General features: G+C 41.0%; 2 protein-coding genes and 1 long non-coding RNA gene across 16 annotated transcripts in view; 2 read left to right on the top strand and 1 right to left on the bottom strand.

Annotated features, from left to right (window-relative positions):
- Positions 1-20,891, bottom strand: part of LOC132798905 (uncharacterized) — a 38,919-nt gene extending 18,028 nt beyond the window's left edge. The window contains exons 1-3 of one of the 6 annotated variants that reach the window (XR_009633992.1): positions 20,876-20,890; positions 20,565-20,801; positions 20,047-20,497 (exon numbers count right to left, since the gene is read on the bottom strand). This is a non-coding gene — a long non-coding RNA (uncharacterized LOC132798905). Of the gene's footprint in view, positions 1-20,046; positions 20,541-20,564; positions 20,855-20,875 lie in introns of those variants that run through there. The other 5 variants (XR_009633994.1, XR_009633995.1, XR_009633991.1 and 2 more) reach the window with 5 other exon arrangements.
- On the top strand, positions 163-20,007 carry LOC132798901 (vascular endothelial growth factor receptor kdr-like). 9 transcript variants are annotated; one of them, XM_060810930.1, is made up of 19 exons: positions 163-422; positions 10,006-10,206; positions 11,612-12,120; positions 12,698-12,872; positions 13,302-13,652; positions 14,085-14,236; positions 14,310-14,490; positions 14,554-15,023; positions 15,311-15,337; positions 15,450-15,759; positions 15,817-16,266; positions 16,333-16,812; positions 16,884-17,043; positions 17,406-17,674; positions 17,741-18,013; positions 18,104-18,353; positions 18,420-18,492; positions 18,577-18,727; positions 18,985-20,007. In XM_060810930.1, the coding sequence occupies exons 2-19, from the start codon at positions 10,122-10,124 to the stop codon at positions 19,389-19,391; spliced, it is 4,773 nt and encodes a 1,590-aa protein (XP_060666913.1). In that variant the 5' UTR covers positions 163-422; positions 10,006-10,121; the 3' UTR covers positions 19,392-20,007. The 9 variants fall into 9 exon arrangements, with proteins under 9 accessions (XP_060666913.1, XP_060666910.1, XP_060666908.1 ...); XM_060810927.1 differs by having other exon boundaries at positions 12,698-12,854; positions 18,829-20,004; XM_060810925.1 differs by having other exon boundaries at positions 18,829-20,004.
- Positions 20,892-21,214: 323 nt separating the features above from the next.
- Positions 21,215-25,200, top strand: LOC132795043 (E3 ubiquitin-protein ligase msl-2). Its single transcript, XM_060805455.1, has 4 exons — positions 21,215-21,297; positions 21,419-24,084; positions 24,150-24,414; positions 24,582-25,200. Exons 2-4 carry the CDS (start codon positions 21,522-21,524, stop codon positions 24,697-24,699), a joined length of 2,946 nt encoding a protein of 981 aa, XP_060661438.1. The 5' UTR covers positions 21,215-21,297; positions 21,419-21,521; the 3' UTR covers positions 24,700-25,200.
- The last annotated feature ends 87 nt before the right edge of the window (positions 25,201-25,287 follow it).

Here is a 25,287-nt window from a genome sequence, read left to right as displayed (position 1 = left end):
TACAATGCTGCTTGCTATGACAACGTTGCCGCCCATGTGCACTGCCGCATTTAGTACATTTTGTGCGGATCTGGCAACGCTCTTGCTGAACTGAACGGCGCATAGCGGGCACCGGGCTAACAGCATTCGCCGCTTTAACATTTTAGTTCAACTTAACGAGTCGCGCTGTGCGGACGCAAAGCAAACGCAACGCAATACGAAAACGGTCGTCGAAGAGCGCTTAGAACCCAAGTCGCGGGTTTTTCATATTCTCCGTTGCAAGACAGCAGTCAGTGTTCAATAAGAGATTGAGTTGCACTAACAAATACAGCGTAAACAAAACGCGAACAGTTTAAACTCGCTGTTGCTGACAACGCAATTTAAACATTCTCAATTGCGCCGTGTCATTAAAAAGTGAAACACCAAAAAGAAAATTGTAAAACGTAAGCGTTATTAAACAAATAATATATGCTATAAGAATTATATAGCCAAAAGGCAAACAAAAAAAAGCAAAGCAAGCCAAGTGGATCAAAAAAAAGTGTTGAACAAACCAAACCATACATCAAAAGGTGCTAAATCGAAGGTGTGGTGCATATTATGTATGAAGCTACTAAAGATATTAAAGTGCAAAAAGTCGAAATATATAGTACATATACGTAGAAGAGAAAGAAAGAGAGGGAGAGAGGAAAATAGAGAGTGGAAGAGTGTGAGAGAGCTACAGGTGGTGACAAAGCAGCAGACAATAAAAACAAATACTACTAGCTGATATTTCAATTCAAATAGCAATCTCAATAGAGTTCTCTGTGTCTGTGAAAGTCTATGTGCGTGTGTGTGTGAGTGGGTATTGACGTCTGTCAATGTCGTTGGTGCAACGTTTATTTTTTTGGTGTTCTCAGGGATATACTTAAATAAAAAACTGGCATTATCTACTGACCTCTCTCTCTCTCGGTCTCCGTCTCTTTCTATCTCTCACTGTCTCGATTGCGGTCTGTGCGTGTTTGTATTGTTATCAAATTAATTTTCATTGATAAGTATGTTTTAAAGTACGAGTGTGTGTGTGCAAGAGAGCGCCAACATGGAAAAACGGCAATGGGCAACGACATCGGTATTCCAGCGAATTGGGCGAACAAACAATAATGCTGCGAGTTGCCCGGCCAGGTAACCAGGCCGTGATTCATCGCTGCCGTGACTGTGTTGGTTAACACTACTGCTGTTGCTTCTTCTTCTTCTTCTTCTTCTTCTTCTTGTTATTGAAATTACTGTTGCTGCGGCTGGTTAACTGTAGGCTGCGTAAGCAGCTGACTATTTCAGTCATATCTATCGCTGCAGAGTCTCTTAATCATCAACCGCATCTAGAGGAAATGCTCGTCTCTGTCACTCCGTCTATACTTCTTCTTATTAATGTTTAAATTTTAAAGTTTAAGCTGCATCGCTCAACGTCATCGATGAAGCAGCTTCGTCATGTTTGTTTCTTTTGTTTTGTATTTAAAATTTGGTATTTTGGTTTTTTGGTTTTTGGCAGACAAGTTTTAAAAACAACTTTCTTAAACCGGTTTGCAAACAGCCCCCCAAAAAATGTGTTGGGAACAGTTACTGTTCTCGTTCTGCGCTTTGCGCCTTATTATTCTCTCTATAAAACAAACACAACTTCATTGATCAATAAACTCACACTCGTAATGAGTCAGAGCTGCTTTTGATCATTTCGCAGATACGTTTCAGTTGTATAGTTTTTTTTTAAAAATTGGGTCAGATATGCATCTGCACAATTGACCGCTTGAATTTTTGATTTGTTTATGAAATACAGAGACTCCACTTGAAATCACTTGCTCCATTTATCCATCAACTTCAACTGCAAGCGACTGCGGCTGTTGCTAATTGCAGTCCAGGCATCCATCACTCTAGAGTTGAGCGGCAAATTGCAGCCATATGCCAAATCACAAGGGAGTAAAAGCTTGCCACAGAAAACGTTGCAACGCTGCATAGAATTAAAGCAAGTTGCTTGCAGCAATTCAGCTGAAAAATGCCGCCTGCAGCGTGACCAATACACATATGGATTTTCACACCTTTTGCTCAGTTTACTGCATTCCATTTTGCAGTGGCGAGCTAACGGTTTATGGTTGTGATTTAACAATACATCACAATTGATTTATCCCCAATGCACGACGGCAGATTTCCCCATTCATAACAGTTCGTCATCAAAGTAGAACGTGATTGCCAGCCAAAGTCTGCAGGAAGCATAAATAAACCAGTCAAAATGGAGCGACAACGACTAAAAGATACTTTTGCAGATACTGCAGCAAACAAGTCTGAAACACACTCTGCCAGCTGCAGCATATTTTACAGGGTATACGAATGACCCAAGCACAGCAATTCAGGCAGTTGGCCGTTAGAATAACAATTTCCATGGCCTGTGGGTGGTTTCAAGTACCAGCTAGCTAAGTTTAAGCTCTGCGAGTCACCTGAAGTGTGCCTTAGGAATGTTTTCACCTTTTTGCGCTTTTCATTATGTTTATTTAGAAGTTTTCGTACTTTTTGTCCGGGTTCGCATTTGCAGGTCGTAAATTATGAGCGTGCGGAGAGCGAAGAGCGAAACAGAAACTTGTACGCGTTGCCCAATAACAATAAAAACTTAATCTCACTTTGTTCCCCCCCTCCTCCTCGTCGCACTCTATTTCTTTATTGTCGTTCCTCCTACACTTTACTTCCGCTTGCAGCTGGCATTTAAAATGCCCGAAAATATTTTGACCCAAATGAGGCAAATCCGAGAAAAGCAAGAAAAAGTGCAGCCGACAGAATTGTTTAAATATTTATACCGTAGCCAGTCAACAATTGCTTACAAATATGTACATTGAGGTCATTGCCAAGTCATGAAAATTGAGTATGGAAAACATATTGATATGAAGACGTATTCGCATATAAATAAACATACGCTTTGCAACAGCAATAATAAAACCACGATGATTTTCGTTGGCATTTCGTTGTTTACATCGCAAACCAAATGAGTATTGTCGCCACTTTCGATACGATACGATACGATTCGAAAACCGGCGGGCAGAGTGCCAAAAATGTTTTAAACATAAATTGTTTGCATCATAAAGTATCTTAGCAAATGGCATTAGATTAATAAGAGGCCACAATGAAACGAAATTGAAAGCAAAAAAACAAAAAAAAACGCAAAAAACCGAAATAAAAGAAATAAGTAGCAAAGTAGCTCACACTACAAGATACAAGATCGTAAACAACTTAAGAGAGCGTTTGTCGTTGCATAAGTCCCAACATGTGTTCAACATAAGCTGGTCACAATGAAATTTTCCATGTCTCTATGAGTCATCCACAGTTAAGATACATTTACAACTCGCACGTAATTTCACTTTTAATTCATTTGAAAACCGCAACTTTCATTGTAATTATATAAAGAGAGTTCAACACGTTAGAAATTCCCCCCTTCGACTTTGCAGCGTTTCTTTGCAGCTTCTCAGAACCCGAATGATTATCATTTGATCCGCATATTAGTTGTTAAGATAGAAAATGAGCAAAACACATGTTCAACAAACTGATAAGCATGCGTTTCTCTTGTTACGACTATTCGCCAGATACTGTATCTTAAGCCTCGCCCGCACTTGTTGCGAAGCCGAAAAACAATATGCCTATGTCTGCAATACTCTCTCTCCCACTTAAAGGGAATACAAACGCTAGCGATTATATGTCGGCCTTTATCTTGAAGCGGGCAGAGAGGAGAGGGAGAGGGAAAGGGAGGGAGAGCTTCAGTTGCTGTCGCTGTCGCATTTCTTGCCAATTTATCAAATGTAAAGTTTGTTTGTTTTCTGCTTCTGTTGTTGTTTATGCATCTGTCTTGTAGATTATTTGCCCCTTCACGCCTCCTTCTTCTTCAACATCTTTGCGTTTTCTTCTCGTTTTTGTGCTTGTGGGCGGCGGCACACGATGTTTGCACTTCTAAAATGCATTAGACAAAGGCTTGCTCTCTGTTGTCTCTGCTGTTTCTTTCCCAGTGGGCGTAACCAGCGGGACAATTGCTCAACCTTACTCCCTGCTGTTGTTGCTCCCAACGTGGGTGTTGCACTTGCATTGTGCCACACGTTCCACCCTACCGAAATAACTCCAAATTATGCTCTCAACATCGCTCGTATCTGCGACCATATATCAATGTACAACAAATTACTGGAGCTGTCCATTTATTTGGGTATTGCTTGTCAACGATTGTTAATTATTTAACAACAATTAATTGATGTGCTATATACGCGAGAATTGTAACCTACTTCGGTGCGCAATGACCAACTTTTCCATATACAATCATTAGTTGAACCCAGCTGTTGGCATGCACTGTGAGAAATGGCTTCGATTGTTTTGTTGTAAAGCTTTAAACTTCTGCTCTATAATACACAATTTTTTAATTCAGTTCATCAATTAAGTTCACCTCTTAAAATATGCTGAACGAAATTGTTGGAAACATTTCCACATATGTTAAATTATAGCTTCTAAAATTGCTGTAATAAAGTATTACAATTTCCTAACCAAATTTCGTAAATTGAAATTGTTAGAAGTATCCTTCAAAATATTTCCAGATCTATTTTTTTGTATTCCTCAACAATTTCTACATATAAATTTTGCAACTTTTAACTTTGTTAGCTTTGTAAATCCATACTACTCTAATAAATTATTGTAATCTGTTTACTTGTCTGACTTTTTCTGTTTATTTACTTGACTTTTGCTTTGCTGCGCCACCTCAAATTTCCGCTAAATGCCACTTGATCCCTCTGGCTTGTTATTTGTTATTGTTAGTTTTTTGCAGTGTCTAATAAGTTGGCCAAATAGTAATTGCTCTTTAGCTGAACTCACGCTCACACACTCGCAACAACAACAAAAAATGGAACTAATGAATTAAACCAGACAGTCATTCAGTTGGCATGTGTAAGAGCCTCGTTTTCTAGCTAATTTCGTCATCATTAAAGGACACGCGAATCGCGTCATGTCCGCAACATTTCGAGCGTTGTCTAATGATAATCATTAGACTCAAGCAAGACCTACAATTATAATGTGTATTTCCCTAGGAGAAAGGCTTTTATAAAGAGAACAATCGTATGAATTATATCCATTTTTGGTGATTGCAATCATCTCTTTAGTTCAGCTAATTCCTTCCTCTCACATCCCACAAATATCTTTTGAATTTATCAAACTAGCTCAAATCCTCGATAGTGTCCACCCACTCACATCTGTTGAACGCTACCTCCGCAAACAATTGACAAAAGTTAACCATGATTTACGGCAAACGCCCGCATGCCGCATGCCACAAACGAAGCCAAAAAGCCACATGCCTCATACCTCGGTCGTGTCAATCTTTGGCTACACAACAAATCGTTTGTTGCCCCAAATTGCAAAAACTTTTCAATTTGCGTGCTGTGATGTTGTTCAGTTTTGAATTTTTAATGAGCAGCAACCACGAAAACGAATACGAATACGAATACTATGAGTGCAAACAACGAATACCCATCCAGCTCCAGACATTTGTAAATGGATAGCAAATATTTCCTCATATTTTTGGCTGCATGCGCTTTTGGCTCGAAGCCAGCAAGCTGTTGCAGTTGTTGTGGTTGTTGTGCTGTGTCTTGGTTGCCCAAGCATTTTTTCCAATTAAATGGAAATGCAATTGAGCTGTAACAAACCACTTGACTTTCGCACAGGTCTTAAGGTCAAAAGCCAACATAAATCTTAATATAGAAACACTTCTAGCCAAAGGTTCTTGTGCTCCAATAAAATGCGAAATGTGCGACACGTTTTCTACTTTTCTACTAGCAAATTCGAAATTGCAGCCGTAAACAGTTAACATAAAATTCAATTTGTGCGTCGCCAGTCGAAATGAACAAAATGAACGAAATGAAATGAAATAGCCGAGCAGCAGATGAGGGTCAGCAGATACCATGCCACAATGTGTGGCAAGCCAAGCACGTCGTCCAGTAAGGGAAAGCTGAGTTGGGCGGCAGTTGAAAGCTGGGAGTTGCCAGCAACGTGACAGGCGAAAAAGCCGCAAATCTGTTGCACATGCAACATGAACTTGCATGCCGCAAACGCTGCACAACTTTTTCATTTATTGGCCATAAAAGCCAACTAACGACCATCATTTTTCATTTCGGCTTTCGGTTGCTTTTCCATTTTGTACCCCACTCACAAAATGTAGTCAAAACAATGGAGCAACAAAAAAAAAAACAAGAAAAATTCCATGCGCTGATGGATACCAAACGCGTCACGCCCACAAAATTCTATCTGCAGCCCTAATCTAAATGTATTGTACATTTGTACATTGCAGAAGAATTCAAAGAATCCAAAAAGCGATGTATTCAACAAAAGAAATGTGATTAATAATATTAAGTACTATACGCCAAGTAAAAGCTAAATATAAATGAAGGAAATGATAGATTTATTTCAATTGATTCGATTGCAAAAACTCAAGAATCTTCTAAGCAATTGTGATTTAGTTTCACAATACTAACATTGACAATATTCAATTGTTATTAATTATAGCACACAATTATGTGTCCTTCCCCCTTGTTCTCTTTTTAACGCCAAATACGAATTAATTTCTATCAGCTCTAATGAATTCCATTGGACAATAGATTGATCTGTAGGCGCAACAATTGTTAGAAAAAGAGAGAGAGAGAATGCGGTTGCCTTTTCCCCTTGTAAACCGATTTGGTTTCCCGCACCCTGAACAACAATTTGTAGACGCTTCAATGGGCCGCATTTCGATTAATACGCAAATATTGTCACATTTGTGTAAAGAGATTTACAAGCGGGGCAACATTGATGCACTGGGGTGTGAGGTTCCATACGTCACACACACATGCACACCACATATATACGTATGTGTTTGTATGTATGAACAAATGTGGCGGCAAGTCGATTGAAATGAGCCGAGGGCAACCACTCGAGCGTGGAGAGCGCACGATGACGTCATTGGTAAACAAATGTACGGACATACGTTTGAACATTAAATATCTCTATTTGCTTAGCCAAACAAATATTGCATTCGAGTTATGATAAATAAGAATTCCGGCCAAAAGCAGTTGATTCATTTCAAAATGTGAATCAAAGACAAGAATTGAAAATAACCACTTGGCGAAGGAAACAGCAGAAACATCAGCTCTCATCACGAACCCATGGCGCAAATTAAATCTGCCGCATGGCGTGGCGTGGGTCACTAATTGCGGCGGGCAAAAACAATTGCAGCACGCAGGACTGGACTCGGCAGCCTGGGCAATTAGCCCAGGATGAGGAGCTGGTTGCGATGTGGGCACATCTATAAATAGCCATGGCAAACAACTGACGACGACTGCAGTAAAACAGCAAAAAGGAAAAATAGTGGACAGCACGAAATCCTCATGCCTCTTCAGCCTCTGGTCAATGTGCATGCGCCCTTGAAATATGCAGAGTGGGCGTGTCGGCATGGCAACAACGCAACGATAACACAGCAAAAAGGCAGCCCCAATGCAGCCAATATCAAAGTCCAGGCAACACATCACGCAACATGTTGCGCGCAACAAGAGAAGTAGGCAACATGTTGCCAGACACATTCCAGCTACTGCATGTAATTGAAACGTAAATGATCCAAGCGAGTATCGCGATACCCTCACCGAATGCAAGTCTATTTGTTTTTGAGGTCTTTGTCTAGTTGCAAAGTAAATTACAAATGCAAAGTTTTTAGCTAATATCAATGTTCGACAACGTTAAGTGATGCAATGTAAATGTTATTCAGTTATGTGTTAACTAATTGTATTGACAATAATCGATTGCTAATAAATGATTACATTCCTTTTAAATAGGTGATTATTCAACAACAAAAATAGACATAGTACTAAATATGAAATTCAGAATTCTATTAAAATTAACACAAAAGTAAACTATAAAATTTGATTATCTCTCCTAATACCGTTATACCTAAATACCCACTGTTAAGTAGCTCTAGTTAGCTGTTGTGCATTTAATAAAACCATAACTATTAGGACAATAATAGCAAAGTACCGGCAAAGTAATAAAACAGTAACTTGTTGATCTACTAGTTTGAAGAGCAACCCACTATCGTTAATAACCTCGCAGCCAATGGGAGCACACACACACTCACACACGCACACACACATTAACCAAGTGCCCCATCATGGTTGTGCGTCGTCAAGCGATTAGCTGGCTTGGCTGTCAATATTTGCAAAACGCGTTTGGCACTTGGCCAAGTAAGCAGCAGGCAGCAGCATAAGTGCCTGTTGCAACGTCATTCACCAGGTGAGATGTGAGATGGTTGACTGAGCACTTTAATTAACTGATATCCAAGCGGCGTTATCAACAAAGCCAAAGAGCTGACGCATGCTCCATGACCTGATCATCATTAGAGCGGGGCGCCAAGGCGTTGACAAAGATGAATGAACGCTTCTATTTTGTGGGCCCGAAATGGCAATTAGCCAAGAAGTTGGCATTGTCATTGGCTAGGCTCAAATGTCAGCAGCACCAGCACCAACACTGTCCTGACCACAACTGCCCATTAACCCAGTGTCTGTCTATCTGTCGACTGCTTTTGGCTTGGCTTCGTTGGGTGTGCCCCAGAGCAAAAGCATTAAATGAAATAAATTCCTGTTTACGACTGTTCACATGAGCCACTTGTTGTCAGCTGTCGCCGTCGCCGTCGCCGTCTCTGCTTTTGTTGCTCTTGTTGTTGTTGGTGTTGCGGGGGCAGGATTATGGATTTATGCATGTGTCAGAGAGGATGTAACGCCCGGCAGCTCCGCATCTCTTGTCGCCCGTGCCATAAAAGCGGCAATTGCTGTTCTAATTTGTGTTAGTCAACTTGTTTAATTGTGCATGTCTCGTTGTCATTTAGTGCTCCACATGTGTATCGCCGCTGGAGCTAGCTGCACAGCCAGACCATGGACACGAACACGAACGACACGAATACTGACACGACACACACACACACACACACTCTGAGTAATGACTGTAGTTAAATCCGAGTTGTTTGTGTTATCGACTAAAGATGTGGGCGCGTGTCTCTTGACACGATGTGAATACTCCTCGATCAAAGGTGTTTCTATTTTAAATGTAGCCTCTCAAATGAGGTCTACATAAAAATATTTGTATCCCTTACTTTTAATGTTGATTGGTTGTCGATCTGATTATAAAACTACAAATTATTAAAGTAATAAAACTATTTATGTTTTTAGTTACTTTCTAACTAGCTAAACTTTTGTTATTCTAAATCAATTTAGACTCACAAATGTTAAAAACATTCTGAATAACCTCGCTGTGCCTCGTGTCACGACATCGCTTGCGTTTGCCATCTCTAAGAGTAGAACACTCAGTGACCTGTTGCTAGGAGGCGCTGTGATATTTTACCGTTACAACAAGAGCGGATATCGCTTACAGCGGATGCCAGCGATTAACCAACATTCGCTATATCATTTTGTAACACTGTGCGTATGCGTAACACAGCGTAAAGCCTTCGCTGGCTTTCTCTCCTCTTCTCTTCTCTCTACGCTGCTTACTGAGTCTGTCTCTTGCGCTTTTCTTCTTTTTTTTCGTTGTAAGGCATTCGAACAGTTTGTTTTTGTTTATGTTCATTCATTCGATAAAGAGGGTCTTCTGATAATGCCCATTCTGGCAGATTAACAGTACAGTTCAGTTTCAGTTCAGCAGTCCACACACATTCATGATGTATTCATGTATTCATCGCATATACTCATTAACAATAAAGTTTTTTTTTATCAAGAACAGCGACAATAACAACAACAACAACAATTCCATTCTGATATCCCCAACACTTGATTGAGTTTTGTTATATGAGCCGCTCGTCAAGCTCTGTGCTCGACTTAAGATGGAACATTCAATTCAGTTGTTCACTTGGCTTTACCAGATTAAGACCCCCCAAAGCCCATAAAGTGCGCGAAGACGATAATATAATTATAAATATTTTAGGTTAAACTGTGGTGAACAAAAGTGTTATAATAATGTGTCAACTATTTTTTGCAGTGCATCCATAAAACCACAAAACAAACTTGTAACAAGTTATTCTCAAGCTATGGCGCGTATCGTTTAAATCAAAAACCAAACTCAAGCCATACAAATTATAACAATTACTATCAAATATGGTTGCTGTTAACAAAATGTGCAAGTTACGCAAGGCGCTGCTCTTTTTCATTTGGATCTCATGTTTTGCCGCCATCAACTCATGTAAGTAATGTTCGTTTTATTCAAATTTTTTAAAAAACAATTCAGTCACTTCCTTAAGCAGATAATGAGTGTATAACAGAAAATAAAAGAAACAACGAATGTAAATACATTTTTGATTAAAAAATTATATTTATGCTATACTCGCAATTAATGAAATGCCCGCAAAATTATTCGGAATTGATAAAAAAAAAATGATGAATAAATGAACAAAAATGAAAAAATAAATCAGTAAAAATGTGAACAACTCGACGAACAGATACCCTTTTTTAAACTGAAGTTGAAGTAGTTTTTAATCAAGTACATACTACCCTAATAAGTCAATACTCTGGCTCCAGGGTATTAGGAATGATTTCAATTATGACCATGGAACACTTAGCGTAACCAATTCGCACAATTAAAATATGAGTAAACGAATGTGTATATATAAATGTGCATATATCATGTGTCTTTATAGACAATGTCTGGAATAAAGTCTTTATATGTGTGCATTATTTCTGTGCGTTGCTTCCTGTCAAACCCACAGAGACAGACAGAGACTTATAATTTATGGTCCACGCTCGATCGCCTCATCTCCCGATCTACGAATCTCTCATTAAGTGAATCGCTAGACACCATTGAAAGTGAAACTGAACTTCGAACGACAACCGATAAGCGAAGATTTTTCGGCACGCCAAAGAATACCATAAACCAATTTCAAGTGTCGAGTTTATAATTTAGTGGATGACTAGATCTATTGCCCACATTCCTTCTCCTCTTTGTGTTCATGTTATGTATGTATAAAGAAATGAAATAGTTCTAGGAAAACACCAAGCACATCCAAGAGCATTATGCTATCAGCGTTTTAGCAGCCTTAGTTCGCGGGCGCTTATCGCTGACGCTTGTAAACAAACAATAGAGCAAGAAACAAGCAACAAGAGGCAACGCCAAGCTGGAGCCACTAGACGACAGAACCGTTGCAGCTTCAAGCTGACGTTGAACGTTCATCAATATCAATGGAGATGGAGCCAGTGTGCCCAAAGGGGCAATTAAGCCAATCACTTAAGTGCATTATTTACGATAGCGCCACATGATGCTCAACTTGGCGTTAGGCAAAATCAATGACGACACAACGAAAGCCGCAATGCGGGATGTGGTGCTGACCTTGAAGCAACAACAAGTAGCAGATACATAGTTCCTTAAAAGGAAAATAAATCACGACTACTTAAAGACAAAGTGCGGAATATAAATTTTAAAATGAAATCAGTAGTTTATTAATATGAATAATATTCGCCAAAGACATCGTAAATATTACGTGCTTTTACTCTAGGGATTTGTACAACTTCTATGAGGAAATACTAAATAAACACATTTATTTAATCAATTCAAAATGAAACCCTTAGTCATTCTCCCTCTTTCATTTCGATAGTGCCCCGTCCTCAGCAAGGCCTAGAGAACAATGATATACTCGTCAATTGTGGCGGAGAGCTGGAGGTTCCGCTTATAACACCCTGCAAGGACTCGCTTAAACTGGAGGTCGACAGCGACTATACGCTGCATTGTGAGGCCAGCGAACCGATCGTTTGGTGGCATGGCGACGAAGGTTTGCTCGAAAGCGAAACCTTTGATAATGTCGAGGACCCAAACCGTCCCTATGGCATCAAGTTCCACATTAAATCGGCGAAAGTTGAGAATGTTGGCGCTCACTATTGCATCCCCCAGCAATTGGAGCCCATTGGAGACAACTGGTCGGAAATCGATTTGATTGAGTTGGTCAACAATGAGAAGGCCAGCACAATATACATCTTTGTCGACGACAAATCCAATCTACTGGCGCCCCTCGATCCCATAATAAATGCACGACAATACACCGACCTGGTAATACCCTGCAAGCCGGCAATGCCCGAGACGGAGGTGTTGCTAACATTCAATGGAGCGGTAAGTTAATTTCGTTCGATATATCTAGCTTTATCACAACAATCGCACGCTTCTCGCCATGTTGACTTTCAATGCAGGATCGTACTGTCCACACAATTCACTCAAATAGGATTTCGCAGAGTCACCATAGTACCTATCATAGTTTGAAATATGATCCAAAGCATGGATTCACATTTCACATTGTTGGCCAAATGAGCAACGTTAATTGCAGCGATGCATCGTTGACGAGTCGCTACCATGTGGACATGCATTATTCAAGTACGCATTCCAGTCAAGTATCTAAGCTATTATTGATACCCGAGTAGTCAAGTAGTATTATTATACCATATCAAAACTGTACATACATACATACCTACATAGAACATATTGTACATATTGCATTAAAAATAGTAATGAATATTTAAAAGTAATTTGATAACAGAGTCTTAGGCGTCGATCGTTAGGAAATAGTAGGAAAGAAAGTCCACAGTCATTCTTCGCACAGCACTTTTCTTCATCCACAAGAATAAAAAACATATAATCTGATTGGTAAACATGAAAATAAATCTATATATTGTATTGTGCGTTGTCTATATAGACATTTTCCAGTGAGACAACCGGTCGCTACGATCCCAAACGCGGTTTCTTTATTGTAATTCGAAGTGTTACCGATGCTGGGTATTATACTTGTGTCCCCAAAATTCCATCGCCGGATAACGAAGAGGAATCAACGCTCATTGATGTGCGCTTTATTGGTAACGGTCATATTGATAGTGAGTTTTTGCACCCCAAAGTTTTGTGATTTGTGAATTTCCGTCCATAAATGTGTCGTAAATATTGCTTTATACTTTACTTTATACTATTTGGAGAAAAAATCAAAAGAATTCTATCACCTTTTCTATCAACAATTTTCAACTGGATTTGGATTTGCACCAATTTGGGCCATGGGTCAAAACTGTAGCATAAAAAACGCAATGAAATGTACTAAAACACACACAAGAACACCCTTACACACATACACACAAATACACACACGAACAACAGTTTTAGAAAACGCTTCCTAAATGTGAGGTTAAAAGTGCTAACTGATTTGATATGTATCCCTCCTTAAGTGTATTCTCTATATATATATATATTGATGTTTCTCCCTTCCCATCCACTGTTTCGTCTTATTAATATACATGCTAACCATTCTCCGCCAGCATTTGGATTGGACAATGCTACAACAGACATGGTTCTGACTGAGAAGATAACTAACAAAACGCACGATGAATTTAAGGTTGTGGTTATCGATAACGATAGTGATGAATCGATCCTCAATGTTACTAATAATATCGACAGTGATATCGTTACACTAATACCTGGTGCTGGGCATGTTGCATCCCCCTCCAACAACGATAACGATGACGATAATGAGCAGCATGATTCGCGTGATCAAGACAGCGATTATTATTCATCATTATCGTCGCGTCATCGAGAAAAGCGTAGTCCAATAAGAACTACGAGATCGCCCTCAATGATGAATCCCTCGCCCTCAAGGGGACCCCAAGGGCGTAAGTGTTGTGGTTGTGGTTGTGGTTTTCCCTCAACTTCCAATTGTTCTTGTTCAAATTGTCTTTTTGTGTTTTGTCTTCTTATTAAGCCTGTCCTTCTATTGCACTTTTGCTTTTATTTTCGGTTTGCTTTTGGTTTTGGATTTATAGTTTGGAATCTAAGTTTGCCTGTGGAGACTGCTTGTTCATTTGTTAACTAACTCAAATTTATATAACTAAACTAATCTATATTTAGTTATGCCTACTTGTATTTAACTTGTAAAAAGCCTAGAGCGTAAGCATTAAACTGTCCGCGTCTTCGACTAACTTCTCTGTAAATATCCACTCACACTCTGCATGAGGCTGTAATAACGCTTGAGAAACCCCTAACCATGCTTCCCAACTGGCCCAACTGTAATTAATATCGAGCATATATTCTATAAAATACAACAGAAGCAAATGATCGCCTCAACAAGCCGCTTATAACCTCAAGCTCACGTGGCCACGTCTATCAGGGTGAAACTTTCGAACTGGTCTGCGAAGTTTACTCGCCCTACAATGTTAATTACAAGCTGTCTTGGAGCCTACCCAATAAAGTGGATCCGGTGAGTTTGAAATTTTAGTATAAACCATCAACTTAATTGATACGCTAATAAAATATATGATTTATCCTTCTAGAGTCGCACCAACCGCACCGGGCCGTACTTCGACAAGAGCAACAAAAATGTAACCCATCAACTGGCTCATAGCACGTTGACGGTGCGAGACGCGAAACTTGAAGACAAAGGTGTCTACAAGTGTACCATAAAAGGTGATTATGGAGCCCCTGAGTTCTCTTCCTACAAGATGGTCGTAATGGGTAAGTGTAACTATGTAAGTTTCCCAAATAATTCCGATAACCATCAACCACCATTTAAAACAGAGCCCAACACGACATATCTCAAAGTCCGTGAGCCTTCAGATCATTACACAGTTCAGGAATATGCCAACAGATCCATACAGATGAACGCCGTTTTCGAAGGCTTTCCGGCGCCCACATTCAAGTGGTATAAGCCCAACGGTATTGAGGTCTGGGAGACCGAGCCGAACTTTAAGATCCTATCCACAGAATCGAGCACTACACTGAAGGTGATCAACGCCCAGCTAGAGAATAGCGGCACCTACATCCTCAAGGGTACCAATGGCATTGATTCGAAGCAATTGGAGTTCAATGTGAGCGTCATTTCGGGTCCAGTGCTCAGCATGGAAGATGTCTATGTGGTTGAAGGCCAGGAAGCGCATCTCAACTGTACCGTCCAATCGTATCCCACAGCTGTGGTGACATTCCTCTTTAAGCCATGCAGCCTGAAGCCGCGTTGGCCATCCTGTTCGTTGGCCACACAAAACTTTAGTGTAAGTATTGCAACCCTTGAGAATATATTTTAATAACCGTAGAAACCCCCACGCTAACCATCTGAAGCATAAAGTCCTTGTATATATAATAACAACTTCAATTCAAAGCTAACTTTCCAAAGGATTTATCCCATTGTAAATAATAACCGTAATCCAGTTAAGTTAACAAAGATCCGTCGCTAATTTGTCTAACACCAACTTAGTTTACCGTAAATTCAATTACGACGATAATAATAATAATTATGATTATTCTTTTGATTTTGTCCCTAATCTTGCAACGCTGCTAGTCTGAAACAGTCCAGGAACTTTATCAGGTACTCGTCGGTTTGCCAATGTTTAACGCCAACTTTATGCAGTTTACAATGCAATTCCAATTTACTTATATTGAAAGATCATAAATAATCAAGTATTAATCCCATTTAACAGTATAGAACCAGCTCCCGTCCTGGCACACTAAGCGTAGAGTTTATACACGAGGCGATCTTCACACCCAAGGAACCAGGAATTATTATCTGCGTGGCACAGAATTTGATCAACAACATTCCAGTAACGAAGCAGAAATCGGCACATGTAATGTTGGGAGATATAGCGCAGAATATGACCATTGATGGGCTGAACACCAATCACAACATAGCCAAGGGGGATGAAGAGACATTTACATGCTCAGCGCTAGCTTATCACTTCGATGGTAATCTGGAATGGTTCCTGAATGGCGAGCCTATCACTGAGGGTTCTGGTAAGTCAAATCCATTTCCATTATCCCGTTCCCATATGTAACATATATATCGACTAGGTATTACTATGGAAACCAATTACACAACATACTCCTACAAAAGTACGCTAAAGTTCAGCGCAATCTCTGATAAAGATCGTGGCACTTACATGTGCAGAGCGCGTAATATTAATCCACCCGATAATTACGAAAGTCGGGAAATTAATGTCTATGTGCACGATCCCAAAGCACCGCAATGGGAATACACGAATCTTAATCCAAAGTCGAAAATCGAACGCAATCTGGGAGATACGTTGGAACTCCAATGCCGTTCCAAAGCCATGCCTCCAGCCACAGTTAAATGGTATAAGGACGAAGTCTTAGTGCAAACCACAAATCACACTCACATTCTGGAAGATGGCAAAACACTGCGTATTCCCCATCTCTATCCCAAGGACGATGGCATCTACCGCTGTGTGGTGCAGAATCGTTTGGGCAGCATTGAGAACTCCGCCACCGTAATAATAGCCAGTGAGTTACTGCCGCACAATTTCTTTATAGTCCTTGATCCCAGCTACTGTCCAATTGTTTTTGTAGATCTACCGGGTGTTAGCAAGCTCTGGATTTGGATGCTTGCCATCTTCTTTACGGTGCTCATCGCACTGTGCGCATTCCTGGCCATTCGCTATCGTCAGGAACGCAAGCGACATTTGGCTCTTAAGGCCGCCGGTTTGGCCAACTTTGAGGAGGGCGCTGTGGAGCACATCAATCCAGCATTGTCACTCGACGAGCAGGCCGAATTGTTGCCTTACGACCGTGGTTTTGAGTTCCCGCGTGACAAACTTAAGCTGGGCAAGCAGCTGGGCGCCGGCGCCTTTGGTGTGGTGCTCAAGGGTGAAGCACAGGGCATTCGTAATGATGAGGCTGTATCGATAGTCGCGGTGAAGATGGTTAAACGCACCGCAGATGCAGAAGTGGTGCGTGCTCTTGTCTCGGAACTGAAGATTATGGTACATTTGGGACAGCATCTGAATGTGGTCAATCTACTGGGTGCCGTCACCAAGAACATAGCCAAGCGTGAGTTCTTGATAATTCCCTTTAATTTGGTTTACAAATTTGATTAATTTTGATTTCACACCATTGAGCAGGCGAACTGATGGTCATTGTGGAGTATTGTCGTTTCGGGAACATTCAAAACTTTTTGCTGCGCAATCGCAAATGCTTCATAAATCAAATAAATCCAATGAACGATCGAATTGATGCCACAATTATGACACAACGGATATCCGACAGCTTTGATCTGCATCGGTAAGTTGATTTTCATAGAAATGCCTATTAATTACTAATTTCTTCGAAATGCTGCTAAAGATAATAAATGTTCACTAACCGTCTTGTAATCTTCTTTTAACATCTGTCTTCTATGTGCTAACAAAAACGAAACTAACACAACATTAACAATACATATTACAAAATAACGACAATATCCCCTCAAATTGCAATGTAATAACAAAAAAAAACAAAACTCTCCTCACACACACACACACACTCCTAATCCTAAACTGTGTATATGGTTGTGCTTGTTGTGCTTGTGCTCGTGGTTATGGTTATGGTCTTCACCTCTCTCTACACTGCCTTCCTGCTACTATGTCGTGTCTGTGTTGTGCATCCAGTGATAATGCTGGTAATGGTTGTGGTAGTGTTGGTGGTATTGGTGGTGGCTTGAAGTATGCTAACGTCGGTTACCCGAACCATCCATATATCAATCACATGAACTCCGTAAACAACAACTATACGCAAAATCATCGCAGCAACTCCGACAACGATCCCCGCTCGGGCACACGAGCCGGACGCACCACCTCCGGCGGCGGCAGCACCACCTACGACCGTCAGCTGGACACTTGCGCCACAGAGGCCACCGTCATGACCACTGTACCAGAGGGTAAGTCGCTCTGCCTTTCGCTCTTAAACATCCAAATATCCTCATTTGTACTGAATGTCATTCTAGATGATCATCATGTGATGTCCAATAACTCCATTCAGCCCGCTTGGCGCTCCAATTACAAGACCGACTCTACGGAGGCGATGACTGTGACTACCACAGACTTGGTCAGCTGGGCCTTCCAGGTTGCTCGTGGAATGGATTATTTATCGTCCAAGAAGGTGCTTCACGGAGATCTTGCCGCGAGAAACATTCTGCTATGCGAAGACAACGTTGTGAAAATCTGCGACTTTGGCTTGGCACGTTCCATGTACAGAGGCGACAACTATAAGAAATCCGGTGAGTAGCAACAACTGAGGAAATAATTGTTAACTTCAAATATTTAAGCCAGTTTTAACATTATTTGTGTATCTATTTTTGATTCGACAGAGAGCGGCAAGCTGCCCATCAAGTGGCTGGCGCTAGAATCTTTGAGCGATCATGTGTTCAGCACCTATAGCGATGTATGGTCCTTTGGTATTGTGCTTTGGGAGCTATTCTCACTCTCAAAGGTACCATATCCGGGTATTGATCCCAACCAGGAGCTGTTCAACAAGCTAAACGATGGTTACCGTATGGAAAAGCCGCCATATGCCAACCAAGAACTCTACGAAATAATGCTAGAGTGCTGGCGCAAGAGGTAAAACATTTCATCCTGCCATTAAATATATTGCTTAAACATTCCGTTTGCTTTTCTCCTATTTAGCCCCGAGAGCAGACCGCTTTTCAATGTGCTAGAGAAACGCTTTGCTAACATGCTGGGGGAGGATGCAGCCAACGTGAGTAACATAGACATAGACTTGATACATATGTATGTAGGTTAAGGAAGTTGACATTTTCTAATTATGACGTTATAACCATAGCACTACCTGGATCTGAATGATCCGTATATGCGCTCAAACACGGAGTACTTGAGAAATCATCCCACAGACTACTTGTCGTTAATGGGTTCTCCTGATGAATTTGCTCCCGCTGCGCCACGCTATGTCAATGGACACATAGTACCCGATATAAGTAAGTGTATTCATTAAATTCTATTGCTATGCTTGGATGTGGTAACTAACTGCCCTGCACAAACATCTCACACCCACAAACACCCCCCACACAACTAACAGGAATTGAAGATGTGCCCGATGACTATCTGCAAATGAACACTGAGAATAGCACCGCCATATTTTCACCCACGCGTCCCAAAGGCGACGTCACCAATCAACACACCGACTTTAAGGATAAGCAACCAACAACCGAAACATCTTTCACCTTCCCAACAGATACACAACATGGCCAACACTCACCCACATTGGCCAACAACATGGAAAGCAGCGCTATCCACAAATCGCTACGTCGTAAGAACGGCATGCCAACAGTTGATGCTGCCGATCAGGCACCCGAGGAGATACCCATGCTGCATAGGATTTCGTCATCAGACGATGGCGATCGAAGTCCAGAACAACAACGCAAATTTCCCCAATTTACGGGGCCAACACCGTCACCACGGCATCATGTCGAAACGACACTCAATGGCGATAGCGAGAACTATGTGAATGTGAAACCGCCTCGTAAAAATCTTGTCAACAAAACAACTGCAGCAGCAAGCAGTACAACAGATGCTTTCTCGAATCCCAGCTATCAGCCACTGACAGCTGTAAATGCAGAGAAGACAGAGCGAAGGTATTAATACTATATTCAATACGAACCGATTAAATTATGGATTGGATTGGATAGATGAAGCAGCAGCTGCGCCGTTAGATTTATAAGATTAGGACAACAATGCTACCTAGTAGTATTGTAGAGATATTGATGATATATAGCTTTAAGTACGCACCCTCGCCCCTAATTAGTGCCAGCATTTCATATACAATATATGTATGTATGTTTATCTATATGTATGTTAAGTTCTAGAGTTATAGCCTCTTTCCATTGAACGCAAAATTTGGGTTTTTTCGATATAATCCTCTTAATCTTCAATGTAACATTTGCGTTATGTAAAATCGCACTTATAAAAATATCGAGCATAATATTTCGATTATTTATCAAGTTGAAAACATATTTTATAAACTTGTTTACAGTTTGAGCAGCTGATTTACCTCAAAACTTCCACACTTGAAAATTACCATTGCTCCTTTTTTTGTAATGGCAGCAGCAAAATGGGAATAGTAAAAATTGTAATGCAGATGGAAAGAGGCTATCATAATGTTATATATAAATGACATTGCATCATTATAATATTTACTACTTGATGTTTATATATACGAATATATAGATATAGATTATATGAATGTTTTACTCAAATAGAGTTTGTATAATAAAATAAATTAAACTTATTAACTTACATTGTGCACTTTGAGTTTCTGTGTGCTATCCATCATACTCCTCTATTTTAATATCTGCTTCGGTACGCAATTTACTTTTCACATCGAGTAGCTCTTTTTTCAGCTCGAATAGCTCTCGCCTCACGTTCACTATTTCTAACGCACGAATATTTTCATTCCGATAAAACTTTTGTTGCATCTTTAACAACTCATTTGTCTCCTTGGCCAATGTTCTAATTCTTGTTGTTTTATTAAACACTTTTTGCGGGTTTTGTTTCTGTGATTCAGCAGCCACTTGTGACTTCGACACATTTGCATTGATTTGTAGACAAGACTGCAAATATGTACATGCATAATGTAGATTTCTATTAATATTTCAAAATAGTCGGCTATTCATACTATACAAAAGTTTCCTCTTCAAGTTCGAACATATGAAATGCTTCAACTTTTATAGAATTTAGTGAAATACTTTCTACCAACACAATGAAAAGAAAATTGCGCATTAATTGTATGCAAAATGCCATTCAATGCAGATTTACCGTTGCATTCAGCTTCATCACAAGATGGTCGGCCCGACTATAGACGTTGCCCTGGTCGATGACGAATTATTTATCGCATTCTTTTTTTGATTAGTTTTATTTCTGTATTTAACTCGCAGTGTGTTATAAGAGCGTTTAACACCAGTTTTAATGGCAAATTGTTGCTCCACGCTGATCCACGCTTTCTTCTTAAGCTTATTTGTTAGGAAATTGCAATAATTGTCACCTAAAACACGTCTGCTCCTCGTATTGCGTAAAATTTGTATCGCGTTGATTATGACGCTTGATTGTCGACATTGTATTTAGCTTACCGTAATTACAAATGCATTTCTTTGCTGCCGGATTCCTTGTTTACATTTTGATGCCAGGGCTGCGCAAACTTTTTTTCAAAGGCCAGTATGCTGATTATGTTTTTATCTCAATGAAATCATCAAATACTAACAACGATCTATTAAACAGTTTGCTGAATAGTTAGATGATTTAGTAATTGCACAATTTAATAATTATTTTAGGATAGAAACCAAATAATAGAGTTTGTACAAATCCACGATTGACATCTTTCACAATTAGTATCGAGAGCATTGCCTTGAATTGGCAGCCCTTTAGCCATTCACAGTGAAGTATTTAAAACGTGACCACATTTCTGTCTTTTTTTCACGCTACTGTTGGCCGATATGGTCACATTGCATCGGGGAATATAAAACGCAACGCACGGCGTTTTCATTTCTTCTTGGTAAATTTAACAAAATAAAATAATACACAAACAGTGATTCTTTAAAATGACTTGAATAACTTTGTGACTACATAACCATCTATTTTTTTTTTTTTTTGTATTTTTTTTGGCACGTGAAAAGTATTTTTAAGTATTTAGCTGCTAAGTGAAAGAGTGCAACAACAACGACAACTTCAAGGAACGCCTGGCTTAATTAAATTCAAAACCGGTGAAAATTCTTTTTTATGCAAAAGTGTGTATTTCAAATTGCTGGGCAATTAAGAAAGAATCAAACAAGAAACAGAGGAAAGCAGGCAGACGACACAACATCAGCAGTAGTTTGGCCAGCGGAGTCGCTGCCCGGCTGCGGTGGCTGTAAACAAACCAAACACCAACACTTGTACAGTCGCCCACACACACAGACTGACAGACGACATAAACAGGCAATCGCAAACACAAACTATTACACGCACCTGTACACAATGGAAGCGCAAATTGTTTACATAAAACTCTTGCGACTGTCATTGAAGTCCGCGTCTAATGTGTCTAAGATCCGCCTGCAGGAATTAGCCGCTGGCATTGGTGAACTCCGTCAGCTGTTGTCCTGTGTCGTCTGCCGCGAACTGCTCAAGGATCCCTACGAACCGGCGCGACGTCGCTGCGGCCATCATGTCTGTCGGCTTTGTTTGCGCGGTCGCAAGCGCTTGAAACCAAGTTGCGAACAGTGTCAGGATTGCTTCGACTTCAAAACGTACAAGGAGAACAAATCAATGGCCTGGCAAGTGCTGTGTTATCAGACACTGTGCAAACAGCTGCAAAACTCGCTGCTCTATGCTCAGCTTGCCGGGCAGCGACCGCTCAACTGCAGACAGTACAATGAACTGGGTATGACGATGTCACGTATTCAACTGCCCGATGAGACAGCCCAGTGGTTTATACGCGAGGGCGCCAACTACAATGATATGTGCGATACCTTTTTGCCGCAACCCGATAGACTGACGCTAAAGGACATTGCATCGCTGCCCGCTGAGACGCCACCCACGACGGCGGCCACCACACCTGAGCTGCCCTATGAGCAGCACCTACCGGAGCAACAGCTGTCACTAACGGACATTGAGCTGGAGGCAGCGGCCACGGGCGATCAATACATGCATCATCCATTGCCCCTGTTGGCCTCATCGTCAAGTGCAGCGCGCATGCTACAGATTCCCACTGCGACTACGCAGACCATCATGACAGCTGGCTACATGGAGCCCAGCTGGACAGATCAAGTGGATCTCTCGGCGGCTTTCACACTGAACACCTTTGGTCACAGCGGCTCCACAGCCAACTATGCTACCTATGTGCTGCCCAGCGGCTGCACAGAGCTTCCACTGCATATGCCAGCCATTGGTCAAGTGGTCGAAGTGCCTCTGGAAGCAATGACAGCCAGCACATCGACAGCTGTGGTCCCAGAAGCAGTGCCAGCTACCGTGAGCTTTAAGCGTCGCCATGCGGAGCTGCTGGCTGAGGAGCTGCAACAACAGCAATTGGAACAGCAACAGGAGAAGATTAGTCGGTTGCCGCAGAAGCCCACAATCATCTCATCTGTGCAGGTCAAGCCACCAACTGCTCTTGCCCCGCTGGCTGCAGTTCCCAAGACAATAACATCAACTGTCCCCAAGACCATGACAGTAACAGTTCCCAAGACAATGACATCAACCGTTCCCAAGGCAATGCATGCAGCTGTGACCACAGTTGTCCCTAAGACACCAATAGGAACATCTAAGCTATTGACAGCAACTCCAGCAACTACCAAAGCATTGTCTGCCACTGTAGCTGCTGCAATTCCGAAAGACACAACATCATCACTAGCTGTGACAGTTCCCAAGGCAACAACATCGCTGACCGCCACAGTTCCAAAGGCAACAACATCATCACTGGCCGCAACAGCTCCCAAGACATTCACAACTCCTATAGTTGTTAAGGTCTCGAAGGCATCGACATCTCTAACTGCAACTGTTCCCAAGACTCTCACAACATCTGTAGCTGCAAAAGCTGTAAAAGTATCCACATCTTCAACTCCAACTGCTCCTAAAATATCGACATCTCAAACTGCCACAATTCCCAAGAAACTCCCAACATCTGTGGCTGCCATAGCAACCAAAACAACCTTGGCAACTGCTTCACCCTCCAAAGGCACAACATTGACTAGAAGCGCCGTCAATGCCAAGACCACAACAACCGCTCAAGCAGCCACAATGTCCAAATCAACAGTTTCCGCTAAGGCACAAGCAACTGTCCAGGCAGCTGCTGTAGTCACTACGCGCAACACAGCAACATCAAGAGGTGCTGCAGCTCCAGTAGCTCCAACAACCGCCAAAGTTGCAGCCGCAGCTGCTCCGCCTAAGGTCATCGAAAAATCGCCAAAGGAGTTGCGCGCATCCCAAAAACTGAAGCCAAAGGAGAAACGCGGATGCCGCTGTGGTACCTCATCGGCCCCGGGCAAGGCCACATGTCGCACCACGCGTTGTGCCTGCTACGTGGTGGGCTTGAAATGCGTAGACTGCAAGTGCAATGGTTGCAAGAATCCACACACTTATGTGGGTGACAGCAGCGATGAAGACGATGCAGATTCCGAGCTTGAGGCTGAGATGGAGGCGGAATTGGCGGCAGAGGAAGCAGAAGTTGTGGCTGAGGAGCCTGTGGAGGCGTCACCGCCACCACCAGCGCCAATGCCATCGGGTGTTACACTGGTACTAGTGTCCAATCCACAAGCATCGCAGCGTCCTATGGTCGTGATGCAAAACGAAAGTGGAGAATATCAGTGTAAGTACCGAATATCATTCTCTGAAATGAGTAAGTGCTTCTATTTAATTCCTTTCCATTTGCAGATTTCAACGCCTTCAATGGCTCGGTGCCCATAGATCCCGTTGAAGCTGGCTTCCCGTGTGTCGTGATGCCACCTCCTCCAGCGCCGCCGGCAGTTGAACAGACAGCAAAGAAATTCAAGGTCTCACCACCACAAACAGAGATGTCCTCACATTCACGACTGGAATCGGTGGATGAGCTGCTTGGTGCCAGCTCAAAGAGTAAAGTGGTTGTCGGCGACTGTCCCCAGGCATTGTTCGAGGACATTATGTCCGGCTCGGATGATTTGTAAGCAGAAATCGTAATGTTTTCATGTGTTGCTGCTGCGTGCGTCTTGTAAACAATTGAGTTGCCATGTTTCGTTTTCGTCGATGTAGTTAGAACTCCAATGTCATCCTTGTTCCAAATTGTTGTCCGTATCATCTCATAACACAATTGCACATTGCATTTTTCAGATTCAACGTTAACTACACATACATTTGTATACATGTATTTTGTAACCAGCAGCGATTCCTTAAGTTGTTGCTAGGAATCTTTACTGGACAATTGAAATTATTTATGATCCCTAAGTGATAATAATCTATATGTACGTACATTCAAGAATGTATGGTAAACAGAGTCAGGCACCGCATGTCGAACTTATCTTAGGCGAAAGTGAAAGCAATAGTCAAACAAACAATTTAATTCTAATCAATATTTCGACCCCTTTTTTACATTGATTGTACAATTGTAAAACTAGAATTTTTAAACATTCAACAGTTTTGCAAAAAGGGGTCGATTTTTCAATCGTCTAACGCATAATCGAATCGTAAAAATATTGAAACTTCCTTAATAATGCGGTCGCTGTAAACCAAAAACAAAACAAAATTTTTTTGATATATTTAAGGCAATTTTTTTCATATGTATAAGACAATTTTTTTCATAACTATAAGCAAAATTTTTTTCATATGCATAAGACAATTTTTTTAATAGCTATAAGTCAATTTTTTTTTTAAGCTAAGAACCTTTTTTTGAGCATGAAACCTTTTTTTTTTGAACATACAACTTTTTTTTGAGCACGTGAAACCCATTTTTTTTCATAAGTTAAGATTATTTATATATTTGCAAATGGAAATTGCAATAAAGAAATTATTCATTCTATTATAACCAAATTGGACAAGT

This window comes from Drosophila nasuta, chromosome 2L (assembly GCF_023558535.2).
Source record: "Drosophila nasuta strain 15112-1781.00 chromosome 2L, ASM2355853v1, whole genome shotgun sequence".
NCBI classification, from domain to species: Eukaryota; Metazoa; Arthropoda; class Insecta; order Diptera; family Drosophilidae; genus Drosophila; species Drosophila nasuta.
The sequence above is the reverse complement of the archived record's forward strand: the minus strand, read 5'-3'. Positions and strand labels throughout refer to the sequence as shown.

Excerpts from the sequence above, each read along its gene's own strand:
- LOC132798901 (XM_060810925.1), top strand. The coding sequence starts at position 10,122 with ATGGTTGCTGTTAACAAAATGTGCAAGTTACGCAAGGCGCTGCTCTTT. Across the intron at positions 17,044-17,405 it reads GACAGCTTTGATCTGCATCG|TGATAATGCTGGTAATGGTT; the intron begins GTAAGTTGATTT and ends TTGTGCATCCAG. Across the intron at positions 18,728-18,828 it reads ACACATAGTACCCGATATAA|GAATTGAAGATGTGCCCGAT; the intron begins GTAAGTGTATTC and ends CACAACTAACAG.
- LOC132795043 (XM_060805455.1), top strand. The coding sequence starts at position 21,522 with ATGCAAAAGTGTGTATTTCAAATTGCTGGGCAATTAAGAAAGAATCAA. Across the intron at positions 24,085-24,149 it reads CGAAAGTGGAGAATATCAGT|ATTTCAACGCCTTCAATGGC; the intron begins GTAAGTACCGAA and ends TTCCATTTGCAG. Across the intron at positions 24,415-24,581 it reads ATGTCCGGCTCGGATGATTT|ATTCAACGTTAACTACACAT; the intron begins GTAAGCAGAAAT and ends TGCATTTTTCAG.